The sequence below is a fragment of the Schistocerca serialis genome, chromosome 6 (genome assembly GCF_023864345.2).
Source record: "Schistocerca serialis cubense isolate TAMUIC-IGC-003099 chromosome 6, iqSchSeri2.2, whole genome shotgun sequence".
NCBI lineage: Eukaryota > Metazoa > Arthropoda > Insecta > Orthoptera > Acrididae > Schistocerca > Schistocerca serialis.
This window is the reverse complement of record NC_064643.1, coordinates 214,797,215-214,822,764: the sequence shown is the minus strand read 5'-3', so window position 1 is coordinate 214,822,764 and position 25,550 is coordinate 214,797,215. Positions and strand designations below refer to the sequence as shown.

At 41.8% G+C, this 25,550-nt stretch overlaps 1 protein-coding gene across 1 annotated transcript in view; it reads right to left on the bottom strand.

Moving 5' to 3' along the window:
* LOC126484200 (cytochrome P450 6k1-like) overlaps window positions 1-25,550 on the bottom strand; it is a 135,570-nt gene that overhangs the window by 42,455 nt on the left and 67,565 nt on the right. Inside the window, exon 5 of the mRNA XM_050107612.1 lies at window positions 15,800-15,990. Coding sequence (XP_049963569.1) covers window positions 15,800-15,990 — 191 coding nt within the window. The remainder of the gene's footprint in view (window positions 1-15,799; window positions 15,991-25,550) is intronic.

Here is a 25,550-nt window from a genome sequence, read left to right as displayed (position 1 = left end):
AACTGGAAACGTTATGTGTTGTATGGGCTTTTACGAGATTTCGACATTTTCTTTATGGAAGACATACCACCGTCTACACAGACCACAGAGCGATACAATTTTTACTTTCAGCTAAATTCACTCACGAAAGATTAAGCAGATGGAAGCTATATTTACAGGAATTTAATTTTACAATTGTTCACATTCCCGGAACACAAAATGTTATAGCAGACGCACTATCTCGTTCTCTCAGTAACAATCAGCAAGACGTCGCAACCAACTTCTGCAAAGCAAATTTCAGCGTTATGTACATTCAACAAGTTGCATTTGAAAATTTCTTTTCGTCGTCATTACAGGACATAGCACAAGAGCAAAGTGAAGACAGCGTATGGAAAGAGATTAAACACCTCTGGCAAGATAGGAATAATGTTACGATTAGAAACCATTACATTGTACGCAATGACATTCTGTTTCGCCGCTCTCATCCTGACAGCAATAATTGGTTATTATGCATTCCTGATGAACTGGTTAACAAATTAATATGGTATACTCATTTAAGTTACGCACATTACGGAGCTAGAAAATGTTTTCTTATACTGAGACAGAACTGTTATTTTACCAACATGGAAAAACGTATACGACGAGTTTTAGCGTCATGTAAAATCTGCCAGAAAGCTAAGTCAGACACAACTTCATATATTCCTTCATTACATCCAATTGTACCTGTTAAACTAATACATATGGCCGCTGTAGACATTTTTGGTCCAATTCCGAGAACTAATAGAGGTCTTTGCTACATCTTTGTCGCTGTTGAACTCACTTCAAAATTTGTTACTTTCACTCCGTTACGCAAAGCTACTGCTAAAACCGTTTCGAAAGCATTTGTAAAGCATTTTCTATTCCATGTAGGGCATGTGTTGAAAGTAATTTCTGACAATGGATCACAATTTCGTTCTGCTATATGGACACGTATGTTACGAACTAGAAACATTTCTCTGATCTATATATCCAGGTACCATGCTTCTTCGAACCCTTGTGAACGATTAATGAAATAAATTGGTAAACTGTGTAGAATATACTGCCACAAAAGACATATTGATTGGGACACACACATATTCTCATTCCAAGATGTAATTAATTCCATACCAAATGAATCTACTATGCTATCTCCGTCTATTATAATGAAAAATGTTGAACCACCTAACAAAATTACAGAATTAGTAAACTTTCCTACATCTCGTCGACTACGACACCATGAAATAATTAACATTGCACTGAACAACATCAAACGTGCCGCACAGCGCCGGAGAAGACAGCAAAAACAAGTTTGTATGCCGTGACTTTCACATTGGACAGAAGATATTAGTACGTACACACTATTTATCCAGCAGAATAAAAGGTAAGTGCACTAAATTTGAACTTCTATACGCAGGTCCATATCGGATTCGCAGCATTCCTCACCCCAATGTTGTACACGTCGGAACTCTGAGAACCAGAAAAAGTAAAAACAACCACCATGTCTCCAATATTAAACCCTTTATTGGATGAAGACACTTTATGATTTAACATACTATGATGCCATTTACTAATTTTTATGATCACTTATGCAATTATATTCACATGACTAATTATTGATGATTATCGTATTTTTTCTTGGCAAGTGCCCGACAAGGTAAGGTTAGCAGGTCGCTCTTCTTGTCGTTACATATCAGACTGTGCACATTTTTTCCAGAGAAACTTACGTATCTTATGAATAATTATGTAATTTTATCTAGTGACATATTAATTTTATTAAATTCTCTCTCCATTAAAGTCTTTAATTCTTGCCTCTACTAACTACACAACATACAAGGTGAACTCAAAAGAAGGTCACATTTCTTGTCATTTTTTTATGTATGTACGATTGTTTTCATATTTTGTTTATATGCACTGTGAAATAATTAAGATATAACACACACCAGTTGACTTTGACATTTTTGCCCTATGATATCTCAACATCGTGACTGTTTTACATTTTTTGCTGCTGCATTGTGATATTCTGTGTACATTTTTGCATTTGAACACTGTCTATTTTTTTTCATATTACGTTTTCTGTCATGGTATGCTGTATGCTTAATTATGTTATCATAAACCAGTCATTATTTAGTGAGTATATGATGTAAATGCAAGACATTAATCATCAATTTCAGAAAGAAATGATGCGTAAAAGAAATAAATTAAACAGAAATGGGAATTTCACCTTCGGAATGAACGAAAGAAGATGCAAACCTCGTGATGAAGAGTACATGGATCAGGATTAACAAGCATTAACAAGAATATACTATACACATCGTAGAATAGCAGTCTTAACTAATTTTTTCTTTCAGAATACAAGGCGATTGATGCAGGCGGTCAGACAGAACTACACATCTTAGTTTTAGTGATGGAATATGCTAGAGATAAGGAATAGTTATGTAACGAGTAATGAAATGATTTTTTTTTTGCAGATGATAATGAATGCTGATGAATAATGATGAAGAATATGCTACTATGGATAATAAAGTTTTTCTTTACAGATGATGATACTAATGGAGTTATGATAATGAAGTGATGGATAATGAAGTTTTTTCTTTACAGATGAGGATATTGTTGAAGTTATGTATTTATGCTATGTAGTTATTTAAGTATTTATTGCAGTTTGCTTTGACAGCAGGTGTTATATTGCATAGTATAATGACGGAAGGTTTTGGAAAGGACAGCTATGGAACGCATTTTTATACACATTTCACTACCTGTTAATTCGAAGTTCACTAATTTTCAGCATAAAATGCATTTCTTCTTTCAGCTTAATAATCTATTTTTTGTTTATTTTTTAAGGAGAAATTATTTATGAAATTAATGTGCTGTAAGCAGTTGTTCATTAAATCTACGTCATTTATGAATGTGATTACATATACTCTACTTGTTTCATAATCTTGCAACAGCGGACTCATGACGCATGACGTTACGCATTTTCATTTACAGCAACAACCCAGAAGCAAAATTTTTTTTTTTGCTTTCCCCTATTATTACCCAAAGCAATGCATTGCTAACAAAAAAATGTATTACCAGTCCCAAATAATAATACCAGTTTAAGACAGTTCTGAGTAATGCTGATCAGCTGTGAATAATATGTCACTTGAATAATGAATGCTACTGATTATGGTATTGAAATGACTAATGATTAATAATGTGCTTTGTAACTAGTAAATGAATGCTACTAATTATGCTTTGTAACAAGGAAATGAATGCTACTAATTATGATTTGTAACAAGGAAATGAATGCTACTAATTATGCTTTGTAACGGGAAATGAATGCTACTGATTACGGTATTGAAATGACCAATGATTAATAATGATTTGCAACTAGGAAATGAATGCTACTAATTATTCTTTGTAACAAGGAAATGAATGCTACTAATTATGCTTTGTAACAAGGAAATGAATGCTACTGATTATGCTTTGTAACTGGGAAATGAATGCTACTGATTACGGTATTGAAATGACTAATGATTAATAATGCTTTGTAACTAGGAAATGAATGCTACTAATTATGCTTTGTAACAAGGAAATGAATGCCACTGATTATGCTTTGTAACTGGGAAAAGAATGCTACTGATTACTGTATTGAGATGATTACTGTATTTAAATGACCAATAATTAATTAATAATGCTTTGTAACTAGGAAATGAATGCTACTGATTACTGTATTGAAATGATCAATGATTAATAATGCTTTGTAACTAGTAAATGAATGCTACTAATTATGCTTTGTAACAAGGAAATGAATGCTACTGATTATGCTTTGTAACTGGGAAAAGAATGCTACTGATTACTGTATTGAGATGATTACTGTATTTAAATGACCAATGATTAATGAGATGATTACTGTATTTAAATGACCAATGATTAATTAATAATGCTTTGTAACTAGGAAAAGAATGCTACTGATTACTGTATTGAAATGACCAATGATTAATAATGCTTTGTAACTAGGAAATGAATGCTATCAATTATGCTTTGTAACAAGGAAATGAATGCTACTGATTATGCTTTGTAACTGGTAAATGAATGCTACTAATTACTGTATTGAGATGATTACTGTATTTAAATGACCAATGATTAATAATGCTTTGTAACTAGGAAATGAATGCTACTAATTATGCTTTGTAACAAGGAAATGAATGCTACTGATTATGCTTTGTAACTGGGAAATGAACACTACTGATTACGGTATTGAAATGACCAATGACAATATTGTCTGTAAATCAATTAATGAACATTTCTCTGTAATACTACATACGTGGTACAGAAATGTTCAATAACTGGGCTATGAATGCCGCAAACTACTAATGTAATTCCCAATGAAGATTAGTATGTGACTTAATGTCCTTCACTTTCTGACCTAACTACCCTGAATTACTGCAATATCCATTTTTCCTGTATATCCTCTTGATCATGGAGCACTATATTTGGTTTTTGCACTAATTCTACGTTGGTGTGCCTTGTAAGAGCGTGGTGTTGACACGACATGCTGTCCACCACCGTGAGCGATGGAGACGTTATTATGGTCCCACTGTTTGGTGTACCTGATGTACTGCCAAAATGATAACATGGAATATTACTACGACATTTCAGTGTCTTGGGTACGCTGATAAATACTTCTGGAAAAGAACTTCAGATTATCTGTCTTGGTGTTGTACTTCTGTGGAAAGATATGGACTTTCAGTGCAGCTGCGTGCAACCTCAAGTGCTATAACCATGATGCAGTCCTTCCCTTTCCTATCCTAATTCTTGTAACATAGTGAAAATCATTTTTTGCTAACATCATTTGTATTCATGGCCTATACATTTTTTTTTCGAACTACAGTGCGAGTGCACTTTTGTTATTTTCTAACATGATTACTACTCATTGTATGTACATTTCGATTTGCTGATATATTCTGAACTACAGTGCATGTGCACTTTTGTCATTTTTCTAACATGATTTCTACTTATTGTATATACATTTTGTGATTTGCTGATATATTCTGAATTTCAGTGCGTGTGCACTTTTGTCATTTTCTAACATGATTACTAATCATTGTATATACATTTTGATTTGCTGATATGTTCTGAACTGCAGTGCATGTGCACTTATGTCACTTGTTAATATGATTTTTTGCCATTATGTCTATTTGTTGTGAAAATGCTAAAGAGTTTTTCAGTGCGTCTGCACTTATGTCATTTGTTAATATGTTTTGTACTCACATTTTGTCATTGCCTAATATGTTTTGTACTTGGTGCATGTGCACCATATTTACTTCATGTTCTATATCTGTATATATGCTGTAATTGTAAAGTTAATTAATTCTGAAAAAATTTGTTGCTCATGGCAAGTCCAAATGACTCACCATCGCTGCCAAATTTTTGCCCCCCCCCAGTGGAGGGTTATGAAACGCGTACGTTTCAACCAGCGATGGCGAGGCATGACAGAATCTCTGACCAGAGAGTTGTTTATCGTTGCTAGTCTGCGCTTGACTGCGCGAGAGCTCAGTTCCGAGTTGGACGCAGTAGTTGCACGTAGCGAGTCGCGAGAGCATGTAGTTCAGTTGCGAGTTGTACTCAGTCGGAGTTGTGTGTGTGAGGAGTCGGTGGGCGTCGACATGGGTCTCAGGTCAAGGTTCGGGACGAGGTATATTGTTAAATAAGGTAATGAAGCAGCATTGCGCACATCTGATAATGTAATGTACGTCAATTGTAATTAATTTGTTCAAGAAATGCCCCCAATAATAATTTTGTTTTCAAAGCAATCTTTTTTAAGAAAAGAATCATTCCAATTGAAACAATATTTCCTATGCTTTTCCTCCCAGAATCAAATTATCAGATTAATTATTGCACAGGGCCTAAGGTCAGCGCAGCTGCCCTTATAAAATTTATCAGTTCACCTTAACGATAATTTTATGGGGGCTTAACATTTTTGCACATTTTTATTATCATTGGGTTTTATTATTGTGGGAAGCTAACATTTGGCACTATTTGCATTTTCATTCAATTCATATCATTTAAAAATAATTACGGGAAGGTTACACTTGGCTCGATGCCCATTTACATTTAATTAATTATTTTCTTTTATTTTTGTGGGGAGGTTACACTTAGCGACCATTATTGTGGGTTTAATGATTAATGTTCATTTCTCAATTTTTGTTTTGAGTTTACATTTGGGTCATTATTATTCAGTAATCTTGTGGGGAACTAACCTCTGGCACATTTTCATTATCATTGAGTTTTCTTTTATTTTTGCTGGGAAGTCACATTGGGGTCTATTCACATTAACATTTAATTATTGTCCTTTCAAAAATTTTGCGGGGAGGTTACACTTTGGGTCTATGCCCATTCACATTTAATTACTGTCTTTTCAAAAATTTTGCGGGGAGGTTACAAACTGAATGCCACATGATTCTACTGCCCCCAATTTACACAGCCAAATGTTTTTTATTCCAGTCTCTGATCACAATATCAATTCATTAGACGATGACCGGTTTCACAGTTGCAATAATCACTATGTGGACGATGTGGCCTATTCCACACCTTACTTTAGATCAATGTGACGATGCTGTGCTGATTATATTTATATGTTTTGACGATCTAATTATGGCCTTATCACTTTAGGACATGGTGTAAAAAAGTCTGAGGATGGTAATTACGGACTGAAACCGGTCATCGTCTAATGAATTGATATTGTGATCAGAGACTGGAATAAAAAACATTTGACGGTATTGGATCATTGTTTGTGTACTCGATAATGTCGCAGTTGGTGAATTTACACTGCGCCTAAGGACCACGAAGATAAGATTCGAAAATTAGGGCTCATACGGAGCCGTACAGACAGTGGTTTTTCCCTGGTTCTACACTCCTGGAAATTGAAATAAGAACACCGTGAATTCATTGTCCCAGGAAGGGGAAACTTTATTGACACATTCCTGGGGTCAGATACATCACATGATCACACTGACAGAACCACAGGCACATAGACACAGGCAACAGAGCATGCACAATGTCGGCACTAGTACAGTGTATATCCACCTTTCGCAGCAATGCAGGCTGCTATTCTCCCATGGAGACGATCGTAGAGATGCTGGATGTAGTCCTGTGGAACGGCTTGCCATGCCATTTCCGCCTCAGTTGGACCAGCGTTCGTGCTGGACGTGCAGACCGCGTGAGACGACGCTTCATCCAGTCCCAAACATGCTCAATGGGGGACAGATCCGGAGATCTTGCTGGCCAGGGTAGTTGACTTACACCTTCTAGAGCACGTTGGGTGGCACGGGATACATGCGGACGTGCATTGTCCTGTTGGAACAGCAAGTTCCCTTGCCGGTCTAGGAATGGTAGAACGATGGGTTCGATGACGGTTTGGATGTACCGTGCACTATTCAGTGCCCCCTCGACGATCACCAGTGGTGTACGGCCAGTGTAGGAGATCGCTCCCCACACCATGATGCCGGGTGTTGGCCCTGTGTGCCTCGGTCGTATGCAGTCCTGATTGTGGCGCTCACCTGCACGGCGCCAAACACGCATACGACCATCATTGGCACCAAGGCAGAAGCGACTCTCATCGCTGAAGACGACACGTCTCCATTCGTCCCTCCATTCACGCCTGTCGCGACACCACTGGAGGCGGGCTGCACGATGTTGGGGCGTGAGCGGAAGACGGCCTAACGGTGTGCGGGACCGTAGCCCAGCTTCATGGAGACGGTTGCGAATGGTCCTCGCCGATACCCCAGGAGCAACAGTGTCCCTAATTTGCTGGGAAGTGGCGGTGCGGTCCCCTACGGCACTGCGTAGGATCCTACGGTCTTGGCGTGCATCCGTGCGTCGCTGCGGTCCGGTCCCAGGTCGACGGGCACGTGCACCTTCCGCCAACCACTGGCGACAACATCGATGTACTGTGGAGACCTCACGCCCCACGTGTTGAGCAATTCGGCGGTACGTCCACCCGGCCTCCCGCATGCCCACTATACGCCCTCGCTCAAAGTCCGTCAACTGCACACACGGTTCACGTCCACGCTGTCGCGGCATGCTACCAGTGTTAAAGACTGCGATGGAGCTCCGTATGCCACGGCAAACTGGCTGACACTGACGGCGGCGGTGCACAAATGCTGCGCAGCTAGCGCCATTCGACGGCCAACACCGCGGTTCCTGGTGTGTCCGCTGTGCCGTGCGTGTGATCATTGCTTGTACAGCCCTCTCGCAGTGTCCGGAGCAAGTATGGTGGATCTGACACACCGGTGTCAATGTGTTCTTTTTTCCATTTCCAGGAGTGTATTTGCGAATGGAACAGGAGGGGAAATGACAAGTAGTGCTACAAGGTACCCTCCTCCACGCACAGTACGTTGGCTTGCGGAGTATAGATGTAGATGTAGACGTATTAAAAGCTCGTAACCACTACTCGTTGTTAAGAGTCTCCCATAGAGCGGCAGCAACGCTGATGTCAATGCCACTGAAAACTGGTATCCTGCCCCATAACGTTGGTTAGCTTTTGATGTTATGCCTGGAGGCGATAATTCTACATTGGATTTATTCTATGTGACCCTAACAGGACCTTGCTCAAGTGGAGTGGCTTGCGTGTATCAGCGATACAGATGCCTTTACTGTACGTGCAAAAACAGAGGAGGAGTACCGGCGATGCACATATACAGATAGCGAAAGTATCGGGTACACACGGTATAAAAGAGCCGAGCAATGGTGAAGCTGTCATTTGTTCTTAGGTCATTCTCGTGAAAAGGTTTTCAACGCGATTATGCCCGCACGACGGAAATTAATAGACTCTGAACGCAGAATGATAGATGGAACTACACGCAATGAGACATTCCAGTTCCGAAATCGTTAGGGAATTACACTTCTGGCCATTGAAATTGCGACACCAAGAAGAAATGCTGATGATAAACGGGTATTCATTGGACAAATATATTATACTAGAACTGACATGTGATTACATTTTCACGCAATTTGGGTGCATAGATCCTGAGAAATCAGTACCCACAACAACCACCTCTGGCCGTAATAACGGCCTTGATACGCCTGGGCATTGAGTCAAACAGAGCTTGGATTGCGTGTACAGGTACAGCTGCCCATGCAGCTTTAACACGATACCATAGTTCAACAAGAGTAATGACTGGCGTATTGTGACAAGCCAGTTGCTCGGTCACCATTGACAAGACGTTATCAATTGATGAGAGATCTGGAGAATGTGCTGGCCAGGGCTGCAGTCGAACATTTTCTGTATCCAGAATGCCCGTACAGGACCTGCAACATTATGTCGTGCATTATCCTGCTGGAATGTAGGGTTTCGCAGGGATCGAATAAAGGGTAGAGCCACAGGTCGTAACACATATGAAATGTAACGTCCACTGTTCAAAGAGCCGTCAATGCGAACAAGAGGTTGTAATGTCCCCACAGAAAATACCCTCTACCACGCACCAATTAATCATTTTCAATCAAACCACCCACATTCATTCACTTTGGAAAAGTTATCTGATCTGATTTTCTCGTAATATATGCGGCGACAGCTCGACGACGCCAAAGTATTTTCTAGTGCGTTTATTCTCTGAAATAACAGAGATGTATACATGCATTCCCCATGGTTGTTAGAGTGGTAACTAGGACAGCTTCTGGAGTATCTGTTGAGGGATTGACGTGTTTCTCAGAGATACATATTCTGCTTTTCTTCTCGCTAAAGCGAGCCAATTAACATGTGTGCCGCTAGCGGTTTGTTTGAAGAGAAAGAGACTGTAAAAGGAAAATAATTAAGGCGTGGAATCACCGGAGATCTGGACATGGAATGGAGATGGATTTAATACACGATTTCCTCCATAAATAAGGTTTGTGACTTTTTTGTTCTGGAGTGAATGAACGACTGAGTTCTTTCTGAATCATTTGATGATCACGTTGGCCCTGTAATTAGTGGGGAAGTTTCAGCTGTGTCGAAGAGAGCCTGCAATCACTGAGTCTGTGTTAAATCGTCCAAAAAGGCTTCGTACACATCTGGAATTCGTAAAAGGAACAAATTGTCCACACGATTGATTCTCCCGACTGACTGCAGTGTTTAACAGTAACAATAAATTTAAAGATCTCTTACAGCAAGCCAGCCGCTGATTACCAAGAAGAAGGACTCCACCAAAGATTCTATTTGGCTGATTTCACGTAATGAAAAATTATATTAAAAACTGTGCATAGATAAAGGAGAGAAAGAGAGAGAGCGAATGAAAATAGAGATAAAACTAATAATCCTCCATTAGTCTAATTTTCCGCCTGTCTTATCACGGATCAGCCAAGAACGGGGAGGGCCTTACTTTACTGTATAGATTTGTGTGTGAAGGTGAAGGGATCTTAAAGGCAACAGATACACGTCTATACAGACAAGACAATACACAGAGATAGAGACTAGCTGCATTCATCATTTATTCTTAGATAAAGAGACGGCAACTTATTATCCGAACATTAAAATGTTAAAAGGTAATCGAGACGTGTAACCAATGGCGCCCCATACCATCACGCCGGGTGATACGCCAGTATGGCGATAACGAATACACGCTTCCAATGTGGGTTCACCGCGGTGTCGCCAAACACGGATGCGACCGTCATGATGCTGTAAACAGAACCTGGATTCATCCGAAAAAAAGGCGTTTTGCATTCGTGCACCCAGGTTCGTCGTCGAGTACACCATCGCAGGCGCTCCTGTCTGTGATGGAGCGTCAAGGGTAACCGCAGCCATGGTCTCCGCGCTGATAGTCCATGCTCCTGCAAACGTCGTCGAACTGTTCGTGCAGATAGTTGTTGTGTTTCAAACGTCCCCATCTGTTGCCTCAGGGATCGAGACGTGGCTGCACGATCCGTTACAGCCATGCAGATAAGAAGCCTGCCATCTCGACTGCTAGTGATACGAGGCTGTTGGGATCCAGCACGGCGTTCCGTATTACCCTCCTGAAACCACCCATTCCATATTCTGCCAACAGTCATTGGATCTCGACCAATGCGAGCAGCTATGTCGCGATACGATAAACCACAATCGCGATAGGCTACAATCCGACCTTTATCAAAGTCGGAAACGTGATGGTACGCATTTCTCCTCCTTACACGAGGCATCACAACAACGCCGGTCAACTGCTGTTTGTGTATGAGAAATCCGGTGGGAACGTTCCTCATGTCAGCACGTTGTAGGTGTCGTCACCGGCGCAAACCTTGTGTGAATGCTCTGAAAAGCTAATCATTTGCATATCACAGCATTTTCTTCCTGACGGTTAAATTTCGCGTCTGTAGCATGTCATCTTCGTGGTGTAGCAATTTTAATGGCCGGTAGTGTAAATATCTCGTGGCCCACATTGTCAAGAGTGTGCCGAGAATACCAAATTTCAGGCATTACCTCTCATCACGTACAACGAAGTAGTCGACGTCTCTCACATAACGACCGAGAGCAGCGGCGTGTGTGTGGAGTTGTCAGTGCCTAATAGACAAACGGTACTGTATGAAATAACCGCAGAAATCAATGTGGGACGTATAGCTAAAGTATCCGTGCAGTGTGGCAAAATTTGGCGTTAATAGTCTATGGCATTGGACGACATAACGTGCCTTTGCTAACAGCACGACATCGCCTGCAGCGTCCTTCCTGAGCTCGTGGCCATATCAGTTGAACCCTAGACGACTGGAAAACTGTGGCCTTGTCATATGTATCCCGCTTTCGGTTGGAAAGAGCTAATGGTAGCGTTTGAGTGTGGTGTAGACCCTACGAAGCCATAGAACCAAGTTGTCAACAAGGCACTGTGCAAGCTGCTGGTTGCTCCATAATGGTGTGGGCTGTCTTTGCATAGAATCGACCGGGTCCTCTGGTTATGTTACCCTACTTCATTTGTAGCCATTCATTTGTTCCCAAATAATGATGAAATTTTTATGGATGACAGTGTACCATGTCACCGGGCCACAATTGTTCACGACTGATTTGAAGAACGTTTCGAACAATTCGAGCGAACGATGTCGCCACTCATATCGCCCAACATGAATCCCATAGAATATTTATGGGGTATAATCGAGAGATCAGTTCGTGCACAAAAACCTGCATTCGCAGCACTTTCGCAGTTCTATAGAGGCAGCAGGGAGTCCATGTCTCGTTGACTTGCTACACTATGCCAGGCGTAATGAGGTCCGACACTGTATTAGGTGGTATCCCATGACTTTTGTCATCTCAAGTCTATTGTACAGTTAAGATAGTCCCACATTCGGTTCTCCAGAAGTGGAAATTGGCAGCTAACCCCAAATGCGAAAAAATGTAAGTTGATGGGGATGAGTAGAAGATCAACCCTGTACTGTTCGGGTACAGTATTACTACTGTCCCCAAATGCGAAAAAATGTAAGTTGATGCGGATGAGTAGGAGATCAACCATGTAATGTTCGGATACAGGATTAGTACTGTCCTGTTTGACACAGTCAAGTTGTTTAAATATCTGGAAGTAACGTTGCACAGCAATACGAGATGAAACGAGCATTTGCAAACTGTGGTAGGGAAGGCAAATGGTCGACTTCGGTCTATCGGGAGAATTTTAGGAAAGAGTGGTTCACCTGTGAAGGAGACCGCACATAGGATACTGGTAATATCTATTCTTGAGTACTGCTCGAGTGTTTGGGATCCGAACCAGCTTGCAATAAAGGAAAACATAAAATCAATTCAGAGGTGGGTTGCTAGATTTTTTAGCTATAGGTTCCAACAATACGTACGAGTTAGAGAGGTGCTTTGGGAACTCAAATGGGAATCCCTGGAGAGAACGCAACGCTCTTTTCGAGAAACGCTACTGAGAAAGTTTAGAGAATCGGCATTTGAAGCTGAGTGCCGACCGATTCCACTGCCGCCAACAAACATTGTGCGTAAGGACCACGAGGATAACATACGAGAAATTAGGGTTCATATGAGGGCAAAAAAAACAGTCGTTTTCCCTTGTTCTATTTGTGAGTGGAACAGAAAAGGAAATGGCAAGTCGTGGTACAGAGTACCCTCCACCACGCACCGTACGGCAGCTTGCGGAGTGTCTACGTAGATGCAGATGTGCAATGAGTGCAGCAGAGCTGGTATATGACATGGCTGCTTTCACAGGTGATCTGGCCTGTATCATGGTAGGATAAGCCTGTGACAGGACTGGAATAGGAAGTGCTGGGTGGGTGTATTGGGCAGGTCTTGAACTTGGGGCCTTCTGGCAAAAGGTTGAAATTGGGATTGGCACAGGGATGGCCTTGATGACGTGGCGTTTCGGTGGACGATGGAACAACTTTAGGAAGGGTAGGAAGGATCTTGGGTAGGATGTCCCTTATTTCAGTCATTATGATAGTTAATCAGAACTGTGGTGAAGGGGTGGTAATGGGTGACGAAGGGGCGGCCATGTGTGCGTGAGGTGTGCTTGCTTGTATGAATGAATGTGTGTGAGTATCTGCTTCTTTTCCTGACGATTGTTGTGGCCGAAATCTAATGTGTATGTGTCTGAGTTGTAAGTGTCTGCAACTTAACGTGTCATCTTTACAGTAAGTAGCAATCTATTTTTGCCTAAAAGTGTATATATACAGGGTGGTCCATTGATCGTGACCGGGCCAAATATCTCACGAAATAAGCGTCAAACGAAAGAACTACAAAGAACGAAACTTGTCCAGCTGGAAGGGGGAAACCAGATGGCGCTATGGTTGGCCCGCTAGATGGCGCTACCATAGGTCTAACGGATATCAAGTGCTTTTTTTTTTTAAGAAGGAACCCCCAGTTTCATTACATAAACGTGTAGTACGTAAAGAAATATGAATGTTTTAGTTGAACCACTCTTTAGCTTTCTGATAGATGGAGCTGTAATTGTCACAAAGACATGGATCACAATTTTAGACGGGCAGTTGATAACAGGTAGGTTTTTTAAATTAAAATACAGAACGTAGGTACGTTATGAACATTTTATTTCGGTTATTCCAATGTGATACATGTACCTTTGTGAACTTATCATTTCTGAGAACGCATGCTGTTACCTGTAAATACCACATTAATGCAATAAATGCTCAAAATGATGTCTGTTAACCTCAATGCATTTGGTAATACGTGTAACGACATCACTCTCAAGAGCGAGTAGTTCGCCTTCCGTAATGTTCGCACATGCATTGACAATGCACTGACGCATGTTGTCAGGCGTTGCCGGTGGATCACGACAGCAAATATCCTTCAACTTTGCCCACAGAAAGAAATCCGGGGACGTCAGATCCGGCGAACGTGCGGGCCATGGTAGGGTGCTTCGACGACCAATCCACCTATCATGAAATATCCTATTCAGTACTGCTTCAACCGCACGCGAGCTATGTGCCGGACACTCATCACGCTGGAAGTACATCGCCATTCTGTCATGCAGTGAACCACCTTGTAGTAACATCGGTAGTACATTACATAGGAAATCAGCGCACATTGCACCATTTAGATTGCCATCGATAAAATGGGAGCCAATTATCCTTCCTCCCATAATGCCGCACCATACATTAACCCGCCAAGGTCGCTGACGTTCCACTTGTCGCAGCCATCGTGGATTTTTCGTTGCCCAATAGTGCATATTATGCCGGTTTACGTTACCGCTGTTGGTGAATGACGCTTTGTCACTAAATAGAACGCGTGCAAAAAATCTGTCATCGTCCCGTAATTTCTCTTGTGCCCAGTGGCAGAACTGTACACGACGTTCAGAGTCGTCGCCATGCAATTCCTGGTGCATAGAAATATGGTACGGGTGCAATCGATGTTGATGTAGCATTCTCAATACAGACGTTTTTGAGATTCCCGATTATCGCACAGTTTGTGCGCTACTGATGTGGGGATTAGCCGCAACAGCAGCTGAAACAACTACTTGGGCATCATCATTTGTTGCAGGTCGTGGTTGACGTTTCACATGTGGCTGAACACTTCCCGTTTCCTTAATAACGTAACTATCCGGCGAACGGTCCGGACACTTGGATGATATCGTCCAGGATACCGAGCAGCATACATAGCAAACGTCCGTTGGACATTTTGATCACAATAGCCATACATCAACCCGATATCAACCTTTTCTACAATTGGTAAACGGTCCATTTTAACACGGGTAATGTATCACGAAGCAAATATCGTCCGCAATGGCGGAATGTTACGTGATACCGCGTACTTACATGTTTGTGACTATTACAGCGCCATCTATCACCAAGCGAAAAAAGTGGTCCAACTAAAACATTCATATTTCTTTACGTACTACACGAATATGTAATAAAAATGGGGGTTCCTGTTTAAAAAAACGCAGTTGATATCTGTTTGACCTATGGCAGCGCCATCTAGCGGGCCAACTATAGCGCCAACTGGTTTCCCCTTTCAAGCTAGACGAGTTTCGTTCTTTGTAGTTTTTTCGTTTGATGCGTATTTCATGAGATATTTGGCCCGGTTACGAACAATGGACCACCCTGCATATTCCACCGCTTTACAGTAATGTTTTGATCAGCAAGAATGTAATGGTGAGCTAATTTCAGCAAATATCATGAAGAATAATGTGGTGGTAACACCTGATTGGATGTAAGAGATGACACCATACTATTAACACATTGCCAGCAGCGATCGCGCCGGTGGCCACAGCAGAAACAGCACGCGTGACACTGGCCTGGCGGTGAAACATCCATCACTGTATATGCGGGAGTCAGCGTGTTATAATAAAATAAATGGATGAATGTACAGAGTGCAGTTGTAGCAGTGAAAGCAATGCTGCCTGAATTATTAAAACAAACAGCCATGTCCACTCACTCCAATTGTCCTCCTCCTCGTTCTCCTTGTGATTAACGCTCTTGTCACTGTCGATGGAGCCCTTGTTCTTGAGCTGGATCAGCAGGTGCATGAAGTCGTTCCTCGTTATGCCGTTATCCTCCCTGTGCTTCACAGTGTCTCTCACCATACCACGAAAGTACTGCGAGACGGCCGACGCGTTACTTCTTATCCTGGAATAACAGAAATGTTCATCTCAGCCAATTTAATACGCAATCAGCTGTGTCAACTGAGGACCGCCGACATTAGAAGTCAGCCTCATTCTGCCAACGATCTCGTCAAAGAGGGCGGATGAGCGGACAGAGGTTCAGGACAGTCTCTCTCTCGGGTGGGAAACTGCCAGTAAAAGGCGGAAGAATCAGCAATTATCAACGGCATGGGGATGCAGCAGGTAGTGGAAACCACTGCATTAAAGACACATAGCGTGTATCCACAGGACCTGTGGCCTGTAATTGAAAAAGTGTCATGGTGATCTCTCCATTCGGATTCCTGGGAGGGGACTACCAAGGCGGAGGTAACTAAGAGTCAAACATTGAATAAGAAATGAAATGATAACGTTCTATGAGTCGGGTCGCGGAATGTCAGAAGTTTGCATTATTAGGTAGTAAAGCTAGAAAATCTGAAAAGGGAAATACTAAGGCTCAGTCTAGATATACTGGGCATCAGTGAAGTGAAATGGACAGAAAATACGGATTGCTGGAATATAGGGTGATGTGAGCATCAGCAGGAAACTGTATTACGGGAGTAGGATTCGTCATGAACAGGAAGGTAAGATAGTGAGTGAGTTACTGTGAACAGTTCATTGATAGGGTTGTTATTATTAGAATCGGCGGCAAACCAACACCGACAACAATAATTAAAGGTATACGTTCCGACATCGCAAACAGGGGATGAAGAGAAACAGAAAGTATATGAAGATATTGAACGGGTAATTCAGTACGTAAAGGGAGATGAAAATCTAATACTAATGGGGGATTGTAATGTGATTTAAGGGAAGGGAGAATGTGGACATGGTAGTACAACGAGAGAGGAGATAGACTAATTGAGTACTGCAACAATCTTCAGTTAGTAACAGTGAATACTCTGTTCAAAAATTACAGGAGGAGGGGGTATACTTGGAAAAGGCTTGGAGACACGGAAAGATTTCAGTCAGATTACATCATGGTCATGCAGAGATTCCGAAATCAGATATTGGATTGTAAGGCGTACCCAGGAGCACATACAGACTCAGATCACAATTTGATAATGATGAAGAGTAGGCTGAAGTTTCAGACACTAGTCAGGAAGAATCATTGTGCAGAGAACTGGGATACGGAAATACTAAGGAATGAAAGGCACACTAAGTTCGCTGAGGCTATAGGTACTACGATAATGAACAGATCAGTAGGCAGTTCAGTTGAAGATGAATGGACATCTCTAAAAAGAGCAGTTGCAGAAGTTGGAAAGAAAACCGTAAGTACAAGGAAGGAAACAGCGAAGAAACCATGGATAACAGGCGAAATATTTCAGCTGGTCGATTCCACTGGTAAAAGAGAGGGAATAGGAACAAAGAGTACATTAAAGGTTTCTATGACGGAGAGGACTTGTGTGATGTGATGATGTGACAGACAAATACACAGAAGTTGATAGGGAAGAGATACGGGATCCAGTATTAGAATTTCCAAGAGCTTTGGAACACTTAAAATCAAATAAGGCAGAAGGTACAGATAACATTCCACCGGAAATGGCAACAAGAAGAATATTCTCGTTGGCGTCTAGACTATATGGCTGGTGATATATGAATAAACATCACACACACAATTCCTAAGATTGCTAGATTGAACAAGTGCTAGAATTATTGCACAATCAGCTTAGCAGCACATGCATCCAAGTTGCTGACAAGAATAACATAAAGAAGAATTTGAAAGAAAACTGAGGATCTCTTAGACGACTATCAGTCTGGCTTCCAGAGTTCTGACGTTGCGGTTGATAATGGAAGCAAGACTGAAGAAAAATCAAGACCCGTTCATAGGATTCATCGACCTGGGAAAAGTGTTCGACGATGTAAAATGGTGCAAGATGTTCGAAATTCTGAGAAAAATGGGGTTAAGCTATAGGGAAAGACGAGTATGTACAATATGTACAAGAACCAAGAGGAGAAATTTTGGAAATTTGTCGTAAGTTCCTATGGGACGAAACTGCTGAGGTCATCGGTTCCTAGGCTTACACGCTACTTCGTTTAACTTAAACTAACTTACGCTAAGGACAACACACACACCCACGCCCGAGAGAGGACTCAAATCTCCGACGGGGAGAGCCCCTCGAACTTTGGCAAGGGGCTTCAGACCGAACCGCTACCCGACAAGGCAACCAAGAGCGGAGAAAGAAGAGTGGAAGACCAAGAAGGAAGTGCACGGATTAAAAAGACTGTAAGACAGGAATGCAATCTTTCGCCTCTACTGTTCAATCTATGTGTCGAATAAGCAATGACAGAAATTAAAAAAAAGGTTCAAGAATGAGACAAATTCAAAGTGAATGGATATCAGTATTAAGATTCGCTGGTGGCGTTACTATCCTCAGTGAAAGTGAAGAATTACAAGAGCTATTGAATGCAATGAAGAGTGTAATCAGTACAGAATATGGATTATAAGTAAACCGAAAAAAGACGAAAGTGCCGGCCGCTGTGGCCGAGCGATTCTGGGAGCTTCAGTGTGGAACCGCGCTGCTGCTACGGTCGCAGGTTCCAATCCTGCCTCGGGCATGGATGTGTGTGATGTCCTTAGGATAGTTACGTTTAAGTAGTTCTAAGTCTAAGGGACTGATGACCTCAGATGTTAAGTCCCATAGTCCTTAGAGCCATTTTAACCAAAGACTAAAGTAATGAGACGTAGTAAAAATGAGAACGGCGAGAAACTTAACATCAAAATTGGTGGTCACGAGTATATGAAGTTAAGGATTTCTTATACTCATGCAGCTAAATAACCCATGATGGACGGAGCAAGGAGGACATAAAATACCGACTAGCACTGGCAGAAAGGGAATTCCTGGCAAAGAGAAGTCTACTACTGTCAATTAGAGATAGAAGTTTCCGAGAATGTACGTTTGGTGAACAGCATTGCATGGTAGTGGGATACCGATTGTGAGAAAACTGGAACAGAAGCGAGTGGAAAAATTTGAACGTTGAAAATTCGGCGGACTGATAAGATAAGGAATGAGGTGGTTCTCCGAAGGATCGGCGAGGAAAGGAACATAGGGAAAACACTGACAAGAAGAAGGGACAGGATGACAGGACATCTGTTAAGACATCAGGAAATGACGTTCATGGTTCTAGATGGAGCTGTACAGGGTAAAAACTGTAGAGGAAGACAGAGACTGGGGTACATCCGGAAAATAACTGAGGACATGGGTTTCAAGTGCTGCTCTGAGATGAAAAGGTACACAGGAAAGGAATTTGTGGCGGGCCGCATCAAACCAGTCAGAAGAGCGATAAAAAAAGGGACTGATCAACTGTAAATCATACAATAAGTACACTCATGCTCATAAATTAATGATAATTGCAGAATGTAGTGCCACACAACGTGGAAATACACAAAACTGGCGCTATCAGCATAGTCACATAGGGAAAACACACGACACAGATCTGTAAGCCCACGGTATTGGTGATAAGTTGAGAAAAGCGTCCCGAAACACATGTGCTACAAAACGCCACTGTGTCCTGTGCATGTGCCCCGACATCAATATGGGATATGATCACCATGCACACGTATACAGGCCGCACAACGGCTTGGCATACTCTGAATCAGGTGGTCGAGCAGCTGCTGGGGTTTAGCCTCCCATTCTCGCACGAGTGTCTGTCGGAGCTCCTGAAGTGTCGTAGGGGTTTGAAGACGTGCATCTATACGTCGACCGAGAGCATCCCAGACGTGCTGGATGGGGTTTAGGTCTGGAGAACAGGCAGGCCACTCCATTCGCCTGATATCTTTTATTTCAAGGTATTCATCCACGATGGTAGCTCGGTGGGGCCGTGCGTTATCATCCATCAGAAGGAAGGTGGGACCAGCTGCACCCCTGAAAAGGTGGACATACTGTTGATAAATGATGTCCCGATACACCTGACCTGTTACAGTTCCTCTGTCAAAGATATGCAGGGGTGTACGTGCACAGATCATAATCCCACCCCATACTATCAAACCACGACCTCCATACAGGTCCCTTTCAAGGACATTAAGGGGTTGGTATCTAATTCCTGGTTCACGACAGATGAAAACCCGGCAAGAATCACTGTTCAGACTATACCTGGAGTCGTCCGTGAACATAATCTGGGATCACTGTTCCAATGACCATGTACTGTGTTCTTGACACTAGGCTTTAGGGGCTCTCCTGCGACCAGGGGTCAGTGGAATGCACCTTGCAGATCTCCGGGAGAATAAACAATGTCTGTTCAGTCGTCTGTAGACTGTGTGTCTTGAGACAACTGTTCCAGTGGATGCGGTAAGGTCCCGAGCAAGTTCTTGACACTAGGCTTTAGGGGCTCTCCTGTGACCAGGGGTCAGTGGAATGCACCTTGCAGATCTCAGGGAGAATAAACCATGTCTGTTCAGTCGTCTGTAGACTGTGTGTCTGGAGACAACTGTTCCAGTGGCTGCGGTAAGGTCCCGAGCAAGGCTACCTGCAGTAATCCGTAACCGTCGGCGGGCACTGATGTTGAGATATCGGTCTTCTTGTGGTGTTGTACACTGTCGACGTCCCGTACTGTAGCTCCTGGACACGTTTCCTGTCTGCTGGAATCGTTGCCATTATCTTGAGATCACACTTTGTGGCGCACGAACGGCTCTTGATACGAGCTGCTGTGTTTGACAAGCCTCCAGTCGCCCTAGTGTTCTACCCCTCATAACGTCATCAATATGTGTTCTTTGAGCCACTTTCAACACACAGTCACCATTAGCACGTCTGAAAACGTCTGCACACTTACTCGCTGCATCGTACTGTGACATGCACCAACACACCTGTTCGTATGTGGACTGCTGCCAGCGCCACCGTGCGACGACCGCAGGTCAAATGCACCGCATGGTCATACCCTGAGATGATTTAAAACCCGCAAACCGCCCACCAGAGCGTTGTTTCACAATGTATCAGCATGATCCTTAAATTATGAGCATGAGTGTAGAAAATGGAACTGGTGGCAAAAAAAAAAAAAAAAAAAAAAAAAAAAAACCATTGTATAAATGGTAAATACACTCTTGATTTTAGATGTACAATTTTCGTTGAGATGCTCACACGGGGTAGAACTACCTTTTTTCGAGCTTACACTACCTGATCAAAAATATCTGGACACACCAGTCAAACGCAGAATTGGCCACTAGATGTCACGAGATGCGCACTCGACGACATAAAATGAGACAGGAAGGTATTGCGTTGTCAATAGGGAAGCAGTAACAGCAGAATGGGTCAGTCAGCAGAGCTAAGTGACTTAGAACTAGTCATTCGATGTCACCTGAGTAACAGATCCATCAGGGACATTTCAACACTTCTAAAGCTGCCCAGGTCGACTGGTGATCACGGGATAATGAAGTGGAAACGAGACATAACAACCACAGCTAAACCTAGCCATGCAGACGCCGTGTACAGACGACAGGAACCGTCGAGCACTGGGAAAGGTACCGTAAACACGGGTTACTTTGGCCCACTTTTGAGCAATTTCATACGATTTACCTTTCAACCAAATCATTTTTTACTTAATTTAGTTTAATACAACTATAAGATCTTATATTTGAGATGCTGCACACTTTTTGACCTAAAAATTTGTTTTTCTATTTTTTTAAATTTGGGCCAATGTTACCCTAAGTATAGGGTAACTTTGGTCCAAGGTAGTCTTTCAGTAGAAAAAGCGTGGTATAAAGACGTGACAAAGAAAGACCTGGGTATTTAAAAACACACGTTATTTAATGATTATAGTAATATTTTTCACCATGCTAAAAATTCATAGGTAAGTCAAGGTGTATAAAAAAAGTTTAAAAAAACTTAAAGGTCTTTAAAAAAAGGAATTTTTATGTTTAAATGAAATCAACCTTAAAAAGGCTTCTTTTTACGAACTTTGGTGGCTGAATAACTTTTACAATGTCACAGCACTGGTAAAATAACATATCCTTTTCTTGAGGCCACTTCCAAAATTTCTTGGTCAGTGCCATACAGTACACTGTCGCTCCCTTCTCTGCCACAGAGCACCAACCCTAGGAATTGGAGTCCCTTCCAATGAACAACAACAAATTTGTCCTTTTCTAGAAGTTCCTTCATGTCTTCATTTCTGTCTTTTGGATCTTCAACGTTTGCAGTTGGGAAGCTTGTACTTGGCCTTGAATCATCTAAGTTAATTGGTTTATCTGGTTCGTTGACTCTAAAAAGAGTCTTCATTTCTGCTGGAAAAAACCAGGTCACTGTGACATGAGGACACTAAGCTGAAGTTATCATCATCAACTGTTGATGAAAGCCTTGCCGGTCTTTTACCCCTTCTTTTCTTTTTGTTTCATCTAATCATTCTTTTCTAGTTTCTTAAAGAGTCACAATTGGCATTACCACAGAACACGACACTTATGTTAGATTTGGTGGAATTCATTATCCGTTCTGGATAGTTGCAGCCTCTCCTACAAATCACTTTGTTCTTTCCAGGGTCATCTGACATACAAGTTTCGCCGTAGTTATAAATTTTATCTGGCGATACATCATTGACCGCCTCTTTCAAATTTTCAATGCACTCTGTTATTAGTTTTTCATCAATCTCAGCTCGATTTCGTTTGATGTTAGACGAAAACTTGACTGTCAACTGACAGTGTCTCTTAAAGAATGACTTAACCCAGTCACGACCCAGAACATTGTTACAAAAACATTGTACAGTCTTTCCTTGTTTCTTTAGATACGATTTTACGTTAGGGTGGCCTGGGGAACGTGAAACTGCATTCTTCAACTTTGTTTTTAATAGTGCTTTGGGGTATTTGGAAATGTTCAGCAGCCTTCCTTTGTGTCATATCACCAGATCTGATGGTTTCTAAACAAGTTTGAAGATGTTCGTTGCTGTAGTCAGCATATTTTCGGCTCCAAGGAAGTCATGTGTAGTTGTGGGGCATCTTATACAAATTGAAACCAAACACATGCAACAGAAATATATTTACTACCAGTACCCATTTTGCAAGCTATTTGTAGAACTTTACCGCTAAAAATAACAGGTTTATAAAAGTATAACCTACTTTGGCCCAAAAAAAAAAAAAGCTGGGCCAAAGTAGATCGTATTTTACAGGTTACCAGAACTGATTTAAAGATGTATGAAAATCGTAAGACACACTGTATTTCACAGAGTTCTAACTACAGTACGACATAAACAACTAAAAAAGAGTTCTAAAAAACGTACTTACATTAGAAGTTCCTGAAGAAATGCGTCATCTGCAGAAAGAAGTTTTTAAGGTTAAAATTCCACATGTTTACACTAGACACACAACTTGTGATGCTGCATCCTAGTGGGAAACAGGGGAATCACGTGAACTATCAGGCAGCTGACCTAAAGTATTTCAGATACTGCCACAAATCGCTCAATAGAATGTGTTTTATTTTATTTTGCTTTTGGGCCAAAGAAGGACGCTAGGGCCAAAGTAGCCCGTGTTTATGGTGCTTGCACAAAAAAAAAAAAAAAAAAAAAACGCACGAAGTCAGCGGAAGGAATCACTCTAGAGTTTCACGGTACTACCAGCAGTCCAGTTGGCACAATGACTGTGCTTCAGCAGTTGGGCAAAATGCTCGAGCATCTCCTCACAACCCATATAATTCTATTGTCAGCGCTATGCGACTCTTGAGGTGCTGTAAAGAGCGACGACACTGGACAGTGGACGACTGGAAACAAGTTATTTGGAATGATGAATGACCCAATATATTGTGGCAATTCACTGGAAGGGTTTAGGTTTGGTGAATCCTATAGAACCTGACCACCTATTACGTGTAGTGCGAACAGTTGTTGTTATGGTATGGGGTATTTTTCGTGGTTAGGGTGTGGTCCCCTTGTTGTGATTGAGGAAACGCTAAATCCAGAAAATCCAGAAGGCTATGAATACATTTTAGAGCTTAGTGTACTGCATATAACAGGAGAACAGTTCAGAGATGATCATAGTTTGTATCAGGACGAAACGCACGCTCTGATAAAGCAGCATCTGTGAGGTAATGGTTTGTTCACAGTAAAATTTCTGAGATAGACTGGCCCTCCATTCTTCTGACCTGAACCGAATGGAACAGCTTTGGATTGAATTACAACGTCGAATTTAATCCGGAGACCGGCACTCAAGATCGTACTTTCCCTGGTTGTGGCTCTTGAGTAAAAGTGGGCTGTCATTCCTCCACAGACAATAAGACACCTCACTGAAAGTGTCTGTCAGGTTCAATCCGTCATAAAGGGGAGTGGTGGACACACCACACGTTAATGTCCACAAATAGCTGTCCGGTTACTTTGGTTGGTTGGTTGTTTGGGGAAGGAGACCAGACAGCGTGGTCATCGGTCTCATCGGATTAGGGAAGGAAGTCGGCCGTGCCATTTCAGAGGAACCATCCCGGCATTTGCCTGGAGCGATTTAGGGAAATCACGGAAAACCTAAATCATGATGGCAGGACGCGGGATTGAACCGTCGTCCTCCCGAATGCGAGCGGTTACTTTTGATCAGACACTGTACAGCTTATAATTGTTGCTATCCCTGCGCTGAACATATACATTAGTTATCTTGACTTAAGATGAGACCCTGTTGTTACATGTTCATTACTCTTTGAAAGAATGTCATCAGGTATAAATGTATATTTACAGTTTTCACGCTTATGCTGTTCTTAAGCTTAAGGATAATAACCAACTGTGACACTTATACAACATGTGTTACATGCCTGCATTTTGCTACTATAAAGCGTGTCGCAGGAGGAATGGTCAGTATTCACGGATATGACAGGAATGATCATCTGAAGCAGAAAAGGTCTAGGAAAAATCCATATCTTAAGAGCTATGAGCACTGCTTCATCTTCGATACTGTGAAAAAAATCTCTTTTACTGCAAGCTCTTAGCTTTCCATATTTTGCAAGGATCTAGAGTAGACCAAAACGAGAAAAAATTACCTAGTAAACAGGGCTCTAAAATGCATAACCTAAGAGCCATGAGCACTTGTTCAATAGAAGAGGTGTATTTGTGAATGTCTTGTATGTAATACTTTTGTCATAATATATTTTAACCCCTGAACCATGAAACTTGCCACAGTGTGGTGTTAAGGGATGCACGTGTCAGCGACACAGATAACCATCCCCTAAATATAACCACATGAAGAAGCATCTGTGAAGAGACCAGCCTGATATATGATCCCTCAAGGAGGGCAGCAGACATTTCAGTTGTTGCTGGTGCAACAGTCTGGATGACTGATCTCGCCTTGTATCAGCAGCCAACATGGCCCCGCATTGCAGTCACTGAGAACACATGCAGCTCTGCTGTATGTTTAACGACGATGACACATTCCTGGGTAAAATATTCTTCAAATAAAAGAGTCTGCCATTTGGATCTCCGATGCGAGGCTACTCCTATGGAAGTAGTCGCCGTAAAACTTGAAATTTAAAGGTTTCCGATGGCACTGTAATTCTGTGAGGGATGGCAAAAGATTTGGAAGAGCGGTTCAACGGTACGGATAGTGTTTTGAAAATACGTTTACATCAAGAAAAGTAAAACAAGGGCAATGTAGAGTAATCGAAT